General features: G+C 44.3%; 1 protein-coding gene and 1 non-coding gene across 4 annotated transcripts in view; both read right to left on the reverse strand.

Moving 5' to 3' along the window:
- Positions 1–18,068, reverse strand: part of DARS2 (aspartyl-tRNA synthetase 2, mitochondrial) — a 73,178-nt gene that overhangs the window by 18,751 nt on the left and 36,359 nt on the right. For all 3 annotated transcript variants that reach the window (XM_088479338.1, XM_088479339.1, XM_088479340.1), the window contains exons 8-14: positions 16,018–16,064; positions 12,739–12,845; positions 12,293–12,362; positions 11,034–11,213; positions 9,588–9,695; positions 3,868–3,930; positions 2,543–2,695 (exon numbers count right to left, since the gene is read on the reverse strand). In XM_088479338.1, coding sequence (XP_088335464.1) covers positions 2,543–2,695; positions 3,868–3,930; positions 9,588–9,695; positions 11,034–11,213; positions 12,293–12,362; positions 12,739–12,845; positions 16,018–16,064 — 728 coding nt within the window. The remainder of the gene's footprint in view (positions 1–2,542; positions 2,696–3,867; positions 3,931–9,587; positions 9,696–11,033; positions 11,214–12,292; positions 12,363–12,738; positions 12,846–16,017; positions 16,065–18,068) is intronic.
- LOC148516979 (small Cajal body-specific RNA 3) lies at positions 15,703–15,841 on the reverse strand. Its single transcript, XR_015879351.1, has one exon.

An 18,068-nucleotide genomic window follows, 5' to 3' on the forward strand; every position in this document is an offset into this window, starting at 1 on the left:
ATTATAGCTGTGCCGAGTGGTAGTGCCATCTGAATTTATGGCTATAGTTGTAGGTGCACAGCAGATGACAAAATCCAATTTTGGCCCTAGACCGTGGAGAAGTATTAGTCTATCTTACTGAAATTGTTCCACAGGGGGAGGGGGTTGGAACACCTAAAGCAGTTCAGTTAGGACAATCATTTTCCACTGACTGTGCCAGCTACAGAGAGGTAAGTGTTTCCATGTATGCACTTTAGTGCTTCCAGCATGGGAAATACATGTAAAATTAACCTATTGCTGCAGGGAGTTTGTGGGACATAGAGTAACATTGTATATACACCTGTTCATTATAACCCCTGAGTATTTGCTAAATTCTCCTCAGGGCACTTGCAGGGGTGCCTCAGGTTGGTGGTCTAGTACCAAATAAAAAAAATTGTAATCATTGTGATTGGCAGCCATTAGCTCTGGTTTTGCCTATCAAAAAATATGTGGACTACAAGAAGCGCAGCCCTGTCACCACCACATAACTGAGCCTAAGGGTGACATAAGCACAATTTACTTTATTTAATTTTTGCTGAATTTCTCAATAGGAAACTTTTGGCCCAGGGGTGCCCTGGAAAAATGCTGATACTTAAGGGTGCCGTGATTCGAAAAAGTTTGGGAACCATTGCTGTAAGGTTCAAACAATAAGAGAAAGTTGCCTACATACATATAATCTAATACCTCTAATACACACATCATCTCTAGTCACTACAGGGCAGCAGCTTAGTAACTAGCACGTATACTGCTGGGGAGAGTGGAAACCCTTGATGCGTGCCGCTGTACTGTGCATTGGTCCTATGCCCTCCTATGGACCCCCATGCTCATCATATGGACAGCATACATAAAAGAAGTCTTCCCCAAAGTTGAATGTGCACATCATTTCCCATAGAAGCTTCCATTCATTGGAGCCAAATGCATTAGCAGCAGCAGCTAGTGAGACGGCTCTGGTTCCCTGCTCATCCTTATGTTGTACCTGGAAAGTGGTGAGTAACTTACTCCAGTTACTACTAGCAGATATAGCCTATAGGCTTCCTCCTGTCTTATCTGGTGGTGATTTTAGCAATTACGTTTTAGAGGTGCGTAGCCAAGGTGTAAGCCTGTGCCTGAGGGGTCTATTTACTAAGCAGTGTTAGGAGACAGAGTGAAAAGTGATAAGGTACCAGCCAATCAGCTCCTAACTGCCATCTCACAGGCTGTGTTTGAAAAATGACAGTTGGGAGCTGATTGGCTGGCACCTTATCACTTTTCACTCTGTCTCCTAACAATGCTTAGTAAATAGACCCCTAAATATCAGTTGTTAGCGGCGACAGCACAGGTAGCATTATAGAAGTAGTGGATCCTTCCCTGGTTTGGTATTACAATAATTAGTGCCAAAGAAACATTTTCCCACGCTGGCTCCATGGTTCCCCACAATATGGGTACAAAGTTAGATTTTCGATTTTAGTGTAATGCAATTGGATTCCATCTAGGCCTGAGGTTTTTTATTCGGAGAGGGGGTAATGGCTAAATCTATATCTACGGAGAATATAGGTCTGTACAAAATGACATTCACTTTCAAGTTTAGGACATTCCCATTCTAGAGGCTTGTTTTATCCCCGTTACCATATAAATGAAGACACTGTAAAGTGGGTGTGGTAAGTAAGTTTGACATTCAGGTCGACTTGTTCTGAATGTCGACAGTAAAAAAGGTTTACATGGTCAGTAGGTCAACCATCATTCTGTAGACCTGTATTTAGATCCATGTTTCATCACAGATTATGTTATGATCTATAAATGCGAATTCACTTGAATATGTCTCAAAATGTCTGTACAAATTTGCTTTCGCTTTTCTTTCTGTTCGGCAGCGAGAAGCCTTGGGACCATCTGAGCACAAACATTTGTCATGATAATATCTTGATGCAAAACTTGCCTAATAGTTTCTATGTTGATGCTGACCATTTCTGCTGTCATTCGGATGCTGAGGCGACGGTCACTTCAAACTATTTTCTCAGTGTTTCCACATTTTCATTTGTTTTCGATGTGCAAATCCTTCCGGGAACATACATCATCTTTGACATCCTTACAACAGTCCTAAATCTTTGGTGCCACTTAAACACACGTGTACGTGACATACAATCTGCCCCGTAAGCTTCGGTTAGTACACGGATAGATTCGGTGGGCGTTTAGTACAATTTACCTAAAAGGTTTAACTGAACATGTTGCTCTACTTATAAAACAAAGCGTTTTTACGACGCACGGGAAACACACAACTTCTTCGAACACTGTGTGACAGCAAACTATCTGTGCGACAGGGTTGACACTTGCAAAACCGATTTAGGATAGTCCAAGGTCAATTTTCCCCCACTCCCTTTTAACTGATGCTGTATGTTTTTTTTTATTTTTTTTTACAAGCACAGTCTTGTTGTTTAACAGCCACACCTCATATTCCAATTACCACCATCAGTGTACATGGCCCAAGGCTGCAGAACACAGGACATGCAAATTCATCCCACTGTACTGTATGACTGGAGAGTGTACTCACAGCGGTGTCATGTTGTCCCACTGCCACTAGGAGGAGATCTTCAGCCTCTGCCCCAGTAGCTCCTGTAAGGTCCTTGTGCTGGTCCTCACTAAGATATTTCCTGAGAAGAGAATTCCAGGATCCGTCTGGTCTCACATAAACCACAATTACATCCTGTGTAAAAAAGAATAAAATGACATTGTTCATCTACTATCATCAGTTGTGTATAATAATGGTATGATGTCACCCCTTTGGTGTACATTAGGAAAATGTGTATTATAAATAATTATACACTCCCTGAATGATTACCAATATCTTGTCACCAGTGATATTAGTGACATGTATAAAATGCGCTCAACCTATAGCAACAGTCTGGGGAGCTCTAAAAAGTAAAAAAAATAAAAATATATAATTTACAGTATATTATCCCATGAATCATATAGGTTTCCAGTGGTCATGGCAACACCTTCATGTCCATATTACTGTACATACTTTCAGTCAGATTCCCTTCAAATATCATGCACTGAAAGCGGACATTCAGTAATAATAACAACAAACAAAATATTTTAGAAGCTTAAAATTTATATGAACGGTATTCCTACCTTCTATAATCAAATCATCACACTGTAATACCTCTCCTATGTGACACACTGTAATACCTCTCCTAGATGACACACTAATACCTCTCCCACAATCATTACACCGTAATACCTCTCCTAGGCGACACACGTCACACTGTAATACCTCTCCTAGGTAACTCGCTGTAATACCTCTCTTAGGCGACACACTGTAATACCTCTCCTACAATCATCACATTGTAATACCTCTTTTAGGCGACACACTGTAATACCTCTCCTACAATCATCACATTGTAATACCTCTCCTACAATCATCACACTGTAATACCTCTCCTAAGCGACACGCTGCGATACCTCTCCCAGGCGATGCGCTGCGATACCTCTCCTACGTGACACATTGTAATACCTCTCCTAGAATCATCACATTGTAATACCTCTTTTAGGCGACACACTGTAATACCTCTCCTACAAACATCACACTGTAATAGCTCTCCTAGGCGATACGCTGTGATACCTCTCCTAGGCGATACGCTGTAATACCTCTCCTAGGCGACACCCTGTAATACTCTTGTGCCCCCAAAAAGAGTTTTTACTTCTTTTTCTCTCTGCGTCTGTTCAGAGAAACTACTTCTATTTGCCCATAACAATGGTAAGTTAATTGCACCATGACATTATCTGCAAAATGGTTTTACTGGAAGCTCCACTGTTACAATTTTTCATAACAGAAACCCCTTCCCTCCTGTGTCTATACCAGACTGCTTACTGTACCTGCTTATACTGGTCCCGGATCATATCCAGCATTACATCCAGTGATTTACCAGTAAGATATTTCTATAGGAGAAAGATTGGAAGAGAAGAATAATTTAGGTCACTGGCTCCTGTACATCCTGACATGTCCATATCTCTGATGTCACTGGCTCCTTGTCCATATCTCTGATGTCACTGGTTCCTGTACATCCTGACGTGTATTATCCTCTCATATTACTTCCCATCCCTCACACACAGCACATATAGGACGGGATGCACCAAAGCCAGAAATGCAGTCAAACTGCTGTTTTCGGGGGTTTGACCGCACCAAGCCCGGAATGTATGGATGCGGTAGTCAACGCCTATGGTCTTCTATTCACAAAGTGATGAGAGAGGAAACAAATCGCATCTCTCCCAACACCACCTGCTGTGCGCGCCATCCATTTGGGTCATAAACCCGGAAGTCCCTCACTCGCAAAGGACAGTTTTTACCGAGAGAGTTGTCCTTTGCGTTTTTGTTCACGCATACCAGCGTAATAAACACCGGCATGTGATGAGTCGAGGGACACATCACATGGAAATTGCGATGTGTCATGCATCTCACATATAGCGAGGGCAGTGTAGTTTCCATTATACAGCTGGATATTATCCTCTCACATTATGTTAAATGCCTTATACACAGCACATAAAGTGGATTTGTGGCAAATATTTAGGATCTTTATTTTCCATTCATAATCCCCATATAAATTACATTACGTGTAACACGTAGCCCATCCCCTTATGTGAAATACTAATGCAGTCACTAATTACCTAAATACTTCTACAGAAACCACCAAGAAGGGGCGACACAGAGAAAATGGGTGAGAGGAAGGAAAGGGGAAAAAACAGGATTTTGGTACTTATCAATAAATCCCTTTCTCCGAATCCACAGGGGACACTGGAGGCTTCAAGACAGTGGGGTATAGACGGTGCTAAGGGGAGCTGGCACTTTAAATCTTTTGAAGTGTGACTAGCTACTCCTCCTCTACACCCCCCAACAAGCCCAGTATAAGGAAATTGTGCCCGAGGGAAGCTGAGAAAAAGACAAACAGAAGGAGGAGGAGACGAAAGTACACAAAACATTTGGAAAGGTTGAAAAAACAGAAATACGACAAACAGGTCTCTAACAGTCATAACATAAAATTACCATAAGTGTGGCAGCAAGGAACAGCGCAGGGTAGGTGTCCAGTGTCCCCTGTGGAATCGGAGAAAGGGATTTATCCGTAAGTACCAAAATCCTGTTTTCTCCTTCATCCACTAGGGGACACTAGAGGCTTCAAGACAGTGGGGATGTCCCAGAGCTTCCATCACGGGTGGGAGAGCGTTGAGAACCCTGTAAAACAGACCGCCCATACTGCGGTGCAGTGGTCGAAACGTGTCAAATCTGTAGAAACTAAAAATAGTATGCCGGCTAGACCAAGTTGCCGCCCAGCAAAGATTCCATGGAAACCCCGCGAGCAGTCGCCCACGAGGCACCCACTGAGCAAGTGGAATGCGCTGTAATAGAAGGTGGAGGCTCCCTAGATGAGTCCACATATGCCTGTCTGATGATCAGACGAATCCAGCGAGCCAGCGACTGTTTTGAAGCTGGCCAACCAGGACGAACAGCATCATACAAAATAAATAGGAGTGTCTGTTTAACGTATGGCTGTAATCCTATCCACATATATCCGAAGAGCCCTAACAACATCTAAGGATTTTGACTAAGATGAATCCTGTGGAAGAATCGGTACCACAATAGGTTGGGTTATGGGGAAAGCAGAAAACCACCTTAGGAAGAAAATCCATTCTAGTACAGAGTTCCGCTCTATCCTCATGAAATACCAAGTTTGGAGGACGACAGGATAGAGTTCCCAGTTCAGACACCCTCCTGGCTGATGCCAGTACGAGAAGAAGTGTTACTAACTCCACAGACTCCAAAGGTTCGAACAGGGACGACTGTAAGAAAGAAAGGACTAGATCCAAGTCCCATGGAGCTGTAGGAGGAACAAAGCAGGCTGCAATCTAATCACACCTTGCAGAAAAGTCTGCACATTCGGTATAAAGGCCTATTACTTTTGGAAGAAAACCGTGAGAGATGAAATTTGGACTTTCATAGAACCCAAACGCAGACCTGTTGAGAGACCTGCTTGCAGAAAAAGCAGAAATCTGGCTAGGTTGAATTTTGTAGACGTCAACATTCACACCATAAAACATAAGCCTTCCAAATACGGTGGTAATGCTTTGAAGTAACTTCTTTTCGGGCTCTGAGCTTAGTAGGGATTACCCTGGATGGGATCCCTTTACATCTTAAGATGGTCCTTTCAACAGCCACGCCGTCAAACATAGCCGCTTTAAGTCTGGATAGACTAGAGGACCCTGAAGTAATAGATCTTCTCTCAGTGGTAGGGGCCATGGATCGTCGATCAGCAGAAGTTGAATGCTAGAATACCAAGCTCTGCGAGGTCAATCCGGAGCTACCAATAGAACCTTGGCCTTCTCCCTTTTGATGCGTTGTAGGATTCGAGGGATAAGAGGGAACAGATAGACAAATTGGAACTGCCACGGTGGTGACAGTGCGTCCACTGCCACCGCCTGCGGGTCTCTCGTCCGAGAGCAGTAGAGAGGCAGTTGAGGATTTTGTCTGGATGCCATGAGGTCGACCTGCGAAGATCGCACCGTTGGACCAGCTGGTGAAAAACTTGAGGATGTAGTGTCCATTCCCCTGGATGCATGTCCTGCTGGCTGAGGTAGTTTGCCTCCCAATTTTCGACGCCCGGAATGAAGATTGCTGAAAATACCCTTGCAAACTTTTCCACCCAGATTAGAATCCGGCTTACTTCCTTCATAGCCTCTCGACTACTGGTGCCACCTTGTCAGTTTATGTATGCCACTGTCATGGCGTTGTCCGACTGGACCCTGACTGCTCGGCCCCGCAACAGGTGATCTGCTGTCTGGATAGCGTAGAAGACTGTCCTTAGCTCCAATATGTTTATCGGCAGACTTGCTTCCTGTGATGTCCATCGGCCCTGGAAGTGATGTTCTTGAATCACAGCCCCCCAGCCTCTCAGACTCGCGTCTGTGGTGAGACGAGTCCAATCCCACACTCCAAATCTCTTTCCCACTATTAGGTGAACTGAGTTCAACCACCACGGGAATAATATACTTCCCGTGAATGGAAGTGCTTCCGCAGCTCTCTTTGATTCTGCGTCCGCTTGCCAATGTTTAAACCACAGCGCCCTACGTGCTGAAATCGCCAGAGCTGAAGTTCTGGAGGCGATATTGCAAACGTCTTTGGACGCTTCTCCAAGGTAAGCCGCAGCTTCACATATATGTTCTGCCAACGGAATAAGGTATTTCACCGGTAGCTGGTCTCTCATTCTGTCAGCCAATTGTTTTTCCCAAAGCTCAATAGCTTTGATTGTCCAGCAGCTTACAATCGCAGGATGTAGAGTCACCCCTGCAGCTGTGTAAATGGACTTGAGAGTGTTTTCCAATCTCCTCTCAGATGTGTCTTTTAAAGACGTGGCCCATGGAACTGGTAGCGTAGTCTTCTTAGACAGCCGTGATACTGATGGATCTACTGTAGGGGTAGTCTCAGAAGATTTTCTGTTATCTGCAGGAAAAGGATAAAAGCAACCACCAGGACATCTGAAAGTTTTTATCTGGATGTTCCCAAGCTGACGTTAGAAGAGAATCTAGCTCTTCCGAGACCGGAAAAGCAATAGCCTGTCTTTGTTTCTTTAGAAAGACAGACTGTTGAGCAGGAACTATGTCCTCCTCTTGTATCTGCAATACTTGTCGGATTGCAGAAATTAAAGCCTCTATTCGCTTAAATACCAGCTCAGACTCCTCTTGGAGTACTTTAGGCGAAATTGGCGAATACTCATCTTCTTCTAAATTTGGCATATCCTCTTCCTCCGAAACGTCTGATTGGAGGACTGTGGGTAACAGTCTCTTTTTTGAGACCTGAGGAGAGGATCCAGTTGTGGCACAGGAAAGAGTCATGGCTTTTGAAATCCCCTCCATGGATACAGCTAAGGACCTCACCCATGCCGATTCCTCTAGAGCCGCTGACCTGTAAGCCTCTCTTTCTTTGCGAGAAGCTTCCAGCTCAGCAGAGAGAGAGGACATAACGGATGTTATCTGCATCCAAGACGTTGGTTCTGACATCCCTGCAGATTGTTGTTCAGGATTACAATTGTCACACAATCGGGAATTAGATGACTGCACCTGTGAAAACTTAACTGCAGACTTTTTGCAGGTAAATAACTTTTGAGATGCTTTTGATCGGTCATGCTACATACAGACCCCACACAAACAAAATAAGTGTAGTGAAATAGGTCAGAAGAAGAAACAACTGAGATAGAGTCAGGAGAGAGCAACACCTGCCCTAATAGCGCTCCTAGCAGTGGTAAAAAATGCTAGGCATAGAAGGAATAACCACTGTAAATAAGTAGTTACTAACCTGCCTCAAATGCTCTCCTGACCAGCCTAAACCCCACTGTTTACTTACAGACCAGTATTAGGCTGCCAGTTTCGTGCAGTAGCTTCTGAATGCACAGCAGACGCTGATTCTCCCTGTAATGGCTGCCAGCACGCTTCCAGAGAAGCGCTGGGGCCGCTGGGAGGAAAAAGCAGGGCTTCGGAGCTAAGCTCCGCCCCCCACTATGGCGCCTATTTTAAATATATGAACTGTTTCTCCTGGCTACCCTGCTAAACGAGGGCAGCCTGCTGCCTTAAATACCGCCTTTTCTAGGGTTAACCTGGCTACCCCGCTAGTCGGGGAGCCAGGTAGTACTTACAGAGTTGCCCGCTGCCGACGGCGGTAGTGACTGTTGGGGGTCCGCTATGTGCGCTGCAAGCAGCGGCATGCGGCAGCCCCTTTATGGAGACTGTGGTCTCTGAAGTCGGGGACCCCAGCCGAAGTGCGTACATTTGCGAGCGGGTCCCCCCGGCAGCTCCCGCGGTGCAGACAGGCAGTGCAGCTACTGCCTGTCTGTCCTCAATGCTTCTGAGATCAGTATTCTCTTTGACGTTCCTAAACCCTTAAAGAGGAGTGTAAAACACGTCTAGCTCCCCTCTGGTACAAACTTAAGGTGCATACACACGGTCAGATTTTTCTTCAGATCTGAAAGATAACGTTTTAAAAAATCGTTCAATCATTCATATCTGAAGGAAAATCTGACATATCTGTCAGATGAACGATTTGAACGATCCGCGTTCCCGATGGTCAGATAACGATATCTGACATCTGATGTGTTTGCAGTCAGACTTGGACGATTCCATTCATTTTAATGCAGTCAAAAATCGTTCAATTGTTCAAATCTTTGGTAAAATAGTTCATCTGACAGATCTGACAAATCTGACCGTGTGTATGCTCCATTAGATTGGGGGGGTATAGAGGGGGAGGAGCTAGTCACACTTCAAAAGATTGCCAGCTCCAGTTAGCACAGTCTATACCCCCCACTGTCTTGAAGCCTCCAGTGTCCCCTAGTGGATGAAGGAGAAATATGGGGACCAGAGAGAAAGGGAGTGCGTGAGGGGGGGGATGGGTGGAAGAGAGATGGGGAGGGGGGAAGAGAAGATAGAGATGAGGAAACAGTGGAGAAAGAGAGCGACAGAGACAGGTAGTGACTGACTGGTACAAAGTATTAGTATTATGTATAATATACTAAAAGTGTATCCAATACTACAAGTGCAGGGTTCTAGGTCACACTCACCGCTCCTTCTGGCACTCTGATAGCTTTCACACACCCCTGGGCTTTACCGAGGGCATCCTGAACAAACTGCAGCTGGACCGTCCTCATTTGTGACGTCATGTCAGTGATCTGAAGAATAACAAAAAAAGTGTGAATGGACTGAACATTAGAGCTGCTCATCGATACTACCGAGCCTGTATGTATGTAGTCACACGGGACCTACACAGTTACTCTGTAATGCATCACTGAATCTGTTAGAGCAGCATTACTGCCTCTGATCAGCTCCTAGTAGGAGAGCCCAGCTGTTTAGGGATGATAGGAGCTACAATGTATCGCGCTGCTCTCTCTGATATACACTGGCAGGAATCCCGGCTGCTGCAATCCTGCATTCAGGGAAAAGTACTGACCCAGCTCCAGGGTATGTTTCCCCTGACGGTCCTCAGAAGCACCGAGAGGGGGGTGCAAAGTATCTGGGCCTTTCCCAAGCATGGGTTTACCGGGGAGCTGTAGCCATGCCATTAGCTTGTATCTCTGCTACCTGACAGCACATGGCTTTTTCAATGGGCACCTGATGGGACACTGCCATGCTCCTGCCCAGAGTATCAGAACCTGAGCTCTCTGCAGCATTGAATGTCCCGAAACACAATCAGGGAAGAACCTAGAATCATTTTATAGTGGGTGAGGGGGAGAATAGACAAGTCATCCACATCTGACAGGCAGGCAGGCAGCAGAAGATTTAACAACAAATAAAATGCAGGGTGAGGAGATCAATAGACCATTAAGGTCCTATGTCCAACCCCTAGATATTACTAGAGGTCGTTGATCTATGAGAGTAGCATGAACAGACCCCTGTGAGCATCCTCAGAGAGCCGAGCAGTCTAATGTGGAAAGTGATCCTGCTGCTTAGGACAAGTGACTGGATGACCCATGTGTCTGGCTCAAGATAATATTATGGGGCTGATTCAATTAGCCACGAGTTGGCCGAAAATTGCCTAATGTAGGTTAGAGACCCACGGCCACAACTTTTTGCTATTCATTTAGAAATCTGCGTTAAGTCTCTGAATCTGTATACAAAGTGCTACAATGTAGCGGCCACAGCTTTTGTCATTCCATGTTCCGTGGTGCTTCATATACAGACTCAGGTGCACACAGATATACAAGTGTCGCATATCACATTACTCAGCACAGTCTGCTGGAGCGTCCTAGCCGCATCGCTAGCAAAGTAGCACAGGACTTGGCGGCTCACTCATGCCAGGAAATTTTTAAACCAGAAGAAATAAAGTTGAATTGTGAACAAGTTAATTTCAATTCCTCTGCTTACCCCAAGCCCTATAGTATCTATATGGTCCATTCACAACAAACAGTGTTATGGGACAGTCCATTCTGCTCCCAGTGATAATGAAAACAATGCACCAGAGGGCACTCATGCAGTTAGGTAACTAGGAACCAGTAGGACAAGCGTCGCACCTTCATCTCGAAGCGAGTGTCAGGTTTGTCAACGCCATAACTGTTCATGGCCTCCGCGTAGGTCATAACCGGGAATGGATCAGGCAGACATCCTTTCTCTTCAGGCCAGGAGTAACGCAGCAAACCCTCCACCAGCCGCTGGATCCCTGGCTGGTCTACAAAGGACATTTCAATATCAACCTAAAGACAAAACACGTTTTCATTGTTACATGAGCACTATAAAGGGAGACTTGTTATATAGAACAATGAGAGAACAGTTATATCATCAATGGATGAAAAATAAAAAAAGGAGAACTCCATAAAAAGGTAACCGTGTCCAGCTTCTGGAGTCCAACTCACAGCCTGGTGTTTGGAGGTAAACAGCTGCATATAGAATTTGTCCTATCAGCCGTGTCATCAGCTTCAACGTGCAGCATTTTGGGCGGTATTCATTTGTTTTGCCCCTTTACGCGCCCGACAGGAGACATTCAATTGTTGCTCCTGTCGGGCGCGATCAGCTGCCAGCGCACCATTTCAGCTTGCAGCCCCAGGGGGGTGCAACTGAAATGGGCGAAAAGTGACCTTTTTGGGCACCCAAACAGCACTTTTCGCGATCGCGCCCAACACTTTGATCAGGGGTAGCCATTTTACGCGGCTAGACCCGACCACTTTGGGTGCGATTAGCAAGAAAAACAGAAACACATTAGATGGGAGATCGTGCGCGCTATAACAATTCATACCGCCATTTGTGTTCAAACTTTAGGAGAATCAACAGCTGCAAGAGACAGCAGAGGAGTGATGGTCCTGAGACACAGAGGTCCTGAGGATGATCCCATAGTTGAGGGACAAGTTTTATGGAATTTTCTTTTAAATAGAGTATTATTGAAGAACATGGTCCAATAGATCACGGGAATGAAATATCCGATTTGTAGTGAATTTCTACAGAGTAGTCGGATCATCGTTGTTTATTTATAAAGTGCCCACGCAATAAGCGGAACGTTACAGAGAACGACTAATCAATCCATGCCCCACCGGAGCTTACATTCTAATTTCTGTCACAAGCACCAGATTATTGATAAAACTATAACCTATTTGCCACAAACAGCGAAATGTGTTGTAAACAGGATTATGTTCTTCTTTCCAGTCCTGCTGGAGATTATTTCAGATCAGTATGGGACACATACACCACCCTCCCATTTATGTCATGTGCACAGCACCATCTTTGCTATCCAGCACGCACCTGAGTGCGGTTACCTAGGTGAAGTCTAGTACAATTTTACCTGTGTAAATTCAGGCTGCCGGTCTGGTCTAGATCCTTCATCCCGATAGCAACGGGCTACCTGGAAGTATCTGTAAATAAGCAAACACTGCAATAATCATTTCTTTAGGTACTTGAGGTTTGCGACTGTAGCTCAGTTGGGTCAAGCGGTTCTATCATTTAAACTTACCTTACTACAATATGTTTGGGAATAGCCAGCTATTATACCCTCAATGAATGGATTTATAAGGCATTTGGCATCCATAACATTAGCCTACCATCTCTACCAAGGGATGTCTTCTTATAAACTTATTTAGTAACTTTCTCTGCATATAGAATAATACAGTTCCCCTTCCTCTACAAAAATCAAATATTTTTTATTTATTTATTTTTTCATACGAACACCTTGCCCTAAGGAGCTTAAATACAGCAGAATGTGGCATTTGTTTCCATGGCGCCTGATCTCACCTGTCCAAACCACCAACCATAAGCAGCTGTTTAAATTGCTGTGGGCTTTGAGGTAAAGAGTAAAACTTGCCATGTTCCTGGGTTGGCACCACAAACTCCTTGGCACCCTAACGACAGAAAAAATGGAGGAGTTTTTAATGTTTTTAGAAAATATCTGTAAATGATATAGATACAGCTATAGGTAGCAAGAGAAATCATATATAGGAATTTCTAACAGACATATACTGTATTCTGATCGTGACCTTCTAGTTAAAACATTGCTAAACAATTCTGCCATGACATTTAGTACAATAAGTACCTAAGATACCGAGCCAGTCATCAATACTAACCTGAGCACCTTAATAAGCAATTGTCTTTTGCCATCTATCCATTCCTGATTTGGAAAGATTATGTGACATAGGATACACAGGGAGCATGTTACATCCCCTCTTTTAGCTATGAGGACCATTTGGCTACCGTAATAGACAGTAATGTGTTCAGCTGGTATTATTCGGCAGCACATCACACAGAAAAGAGACCCCCTGAATGTTAATGGCAAGGGTAGCACTGCCAAGCATGCCAATATAGGAGAGCACCAAGACTGTGAGGAAGAAGAAATAAGTACAAGAGATGCAAATAAATGGAGGAAATTCCATATTTAGTAAGAAAATATTGTTCTGAGAATACAGAAAGTATTGCACTGACATAGGGAAGTGATTGTCATGCTGATGAGAATGCTTGTAGGTAACTGCATATGTGTAGTTTTGGGGGAAACTGTTAGGAGTCTATGGCAATCTATCATTCACAGTTGAGGAAAAATTGTGAAATTGCTCAAAAATTGCACTATAGTGTAGTGTGTATTATTTCCTTTTCATGATTAGTGCTTCTCTAAAGCTGCCCAATGCTTCCATCCGGCCCAACCAACCTGCCATATTTGTTCATACGTAACCATAGACATGCAAAGTGGTTGTTGAGCACTCAAGCAGAACAGATGGATCAGTCAAGTCAGGCAACTGGACAGTAATCACATGCATGACTGGCTGAATGTACCACATCTGATAGTGCCTGATCACATGTAGCTCAGGACCCTGCTGTTTTTTACATTTTGTGTACAATTACGTCTTAAGCTACGAAACACGCCAGACAAATAAGATACACATTTCATCTTTTTCTTCTGGCAGATGAAATAATCCTGTGGACTTCAGATTTCCTGTATACACATTACACTATTATCGTTCCTATCTGAACAATAACGGTCATTGATGTGATGTTTTCATACGCACTTTGTGGGCCCGATCACATACACAGTGCGTTCGTTGCACAATTTCGGCTCGTCAGGACTGCGTAATGTCCAGCAGCACTCCTGATGTCAGGAGCCGATCTGACGGGTTTGTGAATGACAGGCAGCCCTGGGTGCCGATTGGATTATTGCACAGTGTGTACCTAGCCTAAGGCTGTCTAACTGGCTGTCCAACCCGCAGAACGTGTTACTTGGGCCTACAAAATAAAGAACTAACAGGCATGAGTAGAGAACAAAATCTGCCAAATAGACTATGCAAATATGTAAAAAATAATTGTAAACATAAATATACATATACTCACATAACATACACACACGATAGGTCAGCAAAATTTACAAAGAATGATAAAAAAAAAAATGACTCTCTTACAGTTTGATGTTGTTTGTATATATATGTACTCTTTTTCATGGCTTAATGCATTATAAGCATAATACCAATGTTCATATTGATGTTCTTTATATGTAGCTGCTGTGGAAATATACACCCCAGCATTCCCTGCCACAGTTTTACCATGCCCTAATAGAAAAACTGTGGCAGGGAGGCCGCATGTTGAATACCCCTTCTTTAGCTGCTTTAACGCTCTATAGCGGGTGTGGTATAAAAGATCGACATTAAAAAGGTCGACACCAAATGATCAACATGCAATAGGTGAACAGGAACATAAGGTCGACTGACAAGTCAACAGTGCAAAGGGGAGACACGATTAAAAGGTCAACAGGTTCAAATGGTCAACGCATTTTTTTATTTTATTTAACACTAATCCTAACCCTCCCCCCTAATGCCAAATCTCCAGCCTGGTACCTAACCCTAACCTTCCCCCTGGTTCCTAATCCTCCCCCTGGTTCCTAACCCTAACCCTCCCCCTAGTGCCTAATCCTCCCCCTGGTTCCTAACCCTAACCCTCCCTCTAGTGCCTAAACCTAACCCTGTCCTAACTCTAACACTCCCCCTGGTTCCTATAGCTAACCCTCCACCTAGTGCCTAAACCTAACCCTGTCCTAACCCTCCCCCTGGCTCCGAACCCTAACCTTTCCCCTAGTGCCTAATCCTCCCCCTGGTGCCTAATCCTCCCCCTGGTTCCTAACCCTAACCCTCCCCCTAGTGCCTAATCGTACCCCTGGTTCCTAACCTTCCCCCTAGTGCCTAATCCTTCCCATGGTTTCTAATCCTAACCCTAGTGCCTAAACCTAACCCTGTCCTAACCCTCCCCCTGGCTCCGAACCCTAACCTTTCCCCTAGTGCCTAATCCTCCCCCTGGTTCCTAACCCCCCCCCTGGTGCCTAATCCTCCCCCTGATTCCTAACCCTAACCCTCCCCCTAGTGCCTAATCGTACCCCTGGTTCCTAACCTTCCCCCTAGTGCCTAATCCTTCCCATGGTTTCTAATCCTAACCCTAGTGCCTAAACCTAACCCTGGCCGAACCCTAACCCTCCCCCTAGTGCCTAATCCTAACCGTCACCTTCAGCAGCCTAACCCTTCCCCAATTGCCTAGCCACTAACCTTAAAAATTTAGAAAAAAAAAATCAAAATAAAAAAAAAAATTAACCTTTTAACCCTAACCTCTTGTCCCTGTCGACCTTTTTATTGTCGATCTTCTATCCCGATACCCTCTATAGCAATATAAATGACATACATTACATAGAAAAAGACAAAGAAAAACCTCAATGTGAACAAGTTCTCTGTTAATGTGTGGAGAGGAACGATCAGGCTCAGTTTACACTGTACAGAGCCGGACAGAGATCTCCAGTACATTACTATAGGAAGACTGACACTGCGAGCAGACACAACAACAACTGCACGCGTATAGTAATTCAGCTTCCACAAACTCAGATATTGCTCATTATTACATCCCACTGTGTGAAATCAGTAACACAAGAAGCAGATGGGATTCGAACCTAGGACTCCAGCAAACCTCTATTTATTACAGACACAGAGCTCTTAACCCCTGCGCCACCACATTCACAGGCAGAATGCACAGAGATTACATACGTATACATACCCCTGGGGTTCTTTTGAATAGAGTAGGAGTTTCTACATCCACAAAGCCTGAAACAAAGAAGAATATGCTGGGTGACTGCCCTCACATAACCTCATTATCAGGTCTTTACATAATAAATCTGCACATTCCATTTACACACAATTCACACAGTGGAGACTGGAGACATGCAGAGATGGGACTGATCACCGGTGACCTAGGGCAATTACAGTAAGAGATCCGGGTGTAAGCAGGGAATGAGGTGTCTGCTCAGCGCACCCCAACCTGCACAGCGCTCTCCTACAGACTGGGCAGTGTTACATCCAGATAGGGCTGAGACACAACAAAAATTACACCCCCCCCCCCCCCCGAGAACGATCCTAAGAAATATATGGTGATAACTACCATACATACCATGACACACACAAAATACACAACTATATAAAACATATTTCTCAACACTATGCTGATATCACATGCCTGACCCACACTTGTCATTAAACACAAGTCACACCGCTATAACGCACTACATCACTATATACAGATTACACAAGAGTCACACTACTGGCCTACACCTGAAAACTATAGACAGGTCACACAGATGCACACCGATTCCTATACACAGGTAACACTGATATCACACACACCTGTTCACTATACACAGGACACGCAGCAATTATACACCTGATCACTATACACAGGTCACACTGATATTACACATCTGATCACTATACACAGGTAACACTGATATCACACACACCTGTTCACTATACACAGGACACGCAGCAATTATACACCTGATCACTATACACAGGACACGCAGCAATTATACACCTGATCACTATACACAGGTCACACTGATATTACACATCTGATCACTATACACAGGACACACCAATAGCATATACCTGAATACAATACACCAGTCACATCGATATTACACACCTGACGCACAATGATCACTACACACAGATCACACTCATATCACAAACCTGATTATCATTCACAGGTCATGCTGATATCAGATATATGGGAGGAATATCGATGTGACCTGTATACAGCTATAAAGGTATTTTATCATATATCCTATTTACACTATACAAAGGTGATACAATATCACACACCTGATTACTATAAACACAGCACATACCTCTATCACACACCTGACTAACGTACAGGTCACATCAATATTACACACCTGATCTACACTATAAGGGCCTGATGCAGTTGCGATCCATAATGTAACACTGTACACAGATCGGCCGATGGTGCATACTGCGCACGTGCATGAGTTACCATTGCGATCGCACTGCAATCACCTAGGCAGATACAAGCCATCACAGACCGAGGGACGGGACCTCAGCGTTTGGGGGTGGTGACAGAGGAGTGGTTGGAGAAGCGCAGGCGTGTCTGTCCGTGTGAACGCCATTGCATGGGCGTGCATAAATTAGTCACTGTGACGCATACACAACTTGTGTAGTCACTGCGTGCGACGAGGTTAGCAATTTCTGAGTAAGGTCAGGGCTGATGTAAATGTGCGTGGGGGGCCGATGTTACTCCATGTTCCCGATGTGTACACAGGACTGCCAGATATTATGGATGCGAGATAGTGGTAATGGGCATCTCTATGCTGGCTGTGCGACGGCTTTGTGATTGCACTCATTAGCATATTTTCTCAGCGGGTCTGCGTGTGTAATCGCAGCCGCAATAGCGTTCCGTAGTGAATCAGGCCCTCAGATCACTATACACAGGTCATACAAATATGATATTTCTGATCACTATACACAGGTCACACTGTTATTACTTGATCACTATGCACAAGTCACACCGATATCTGTGTGATGAAATATGATATAGTGTGACCTGTTTATAGTTATCAGTGTGGATTAGGTGTGTAATATTGGTGCAACCTGTGTTTAAAGATAAGGTGTGTGATATATGTGTGTCACACATACTGTAGAACACATCATTTGCATACACGTCACACTGATATTACACACCTGAACCATACTGATCGCTATACATAGGCCACTCCATATCATATTTGATCACTATACACAAGTCACACTGGTATC

This window comes from Taudactylus pleione, unplaced genomic scaffold, assembly GCF_031769625.1.
Source record: "Taudactylus pleione unplaced genomic scaffold, aTauple2 ptg000230l, whole genome shotgun sequence".
Classification (NCBI taxonomy): Eukaryota; Metazoa; Chordata; class Amphibia; order Anura; family Myobatrachidae; genus Taudactylus; species Taudactylus pleione.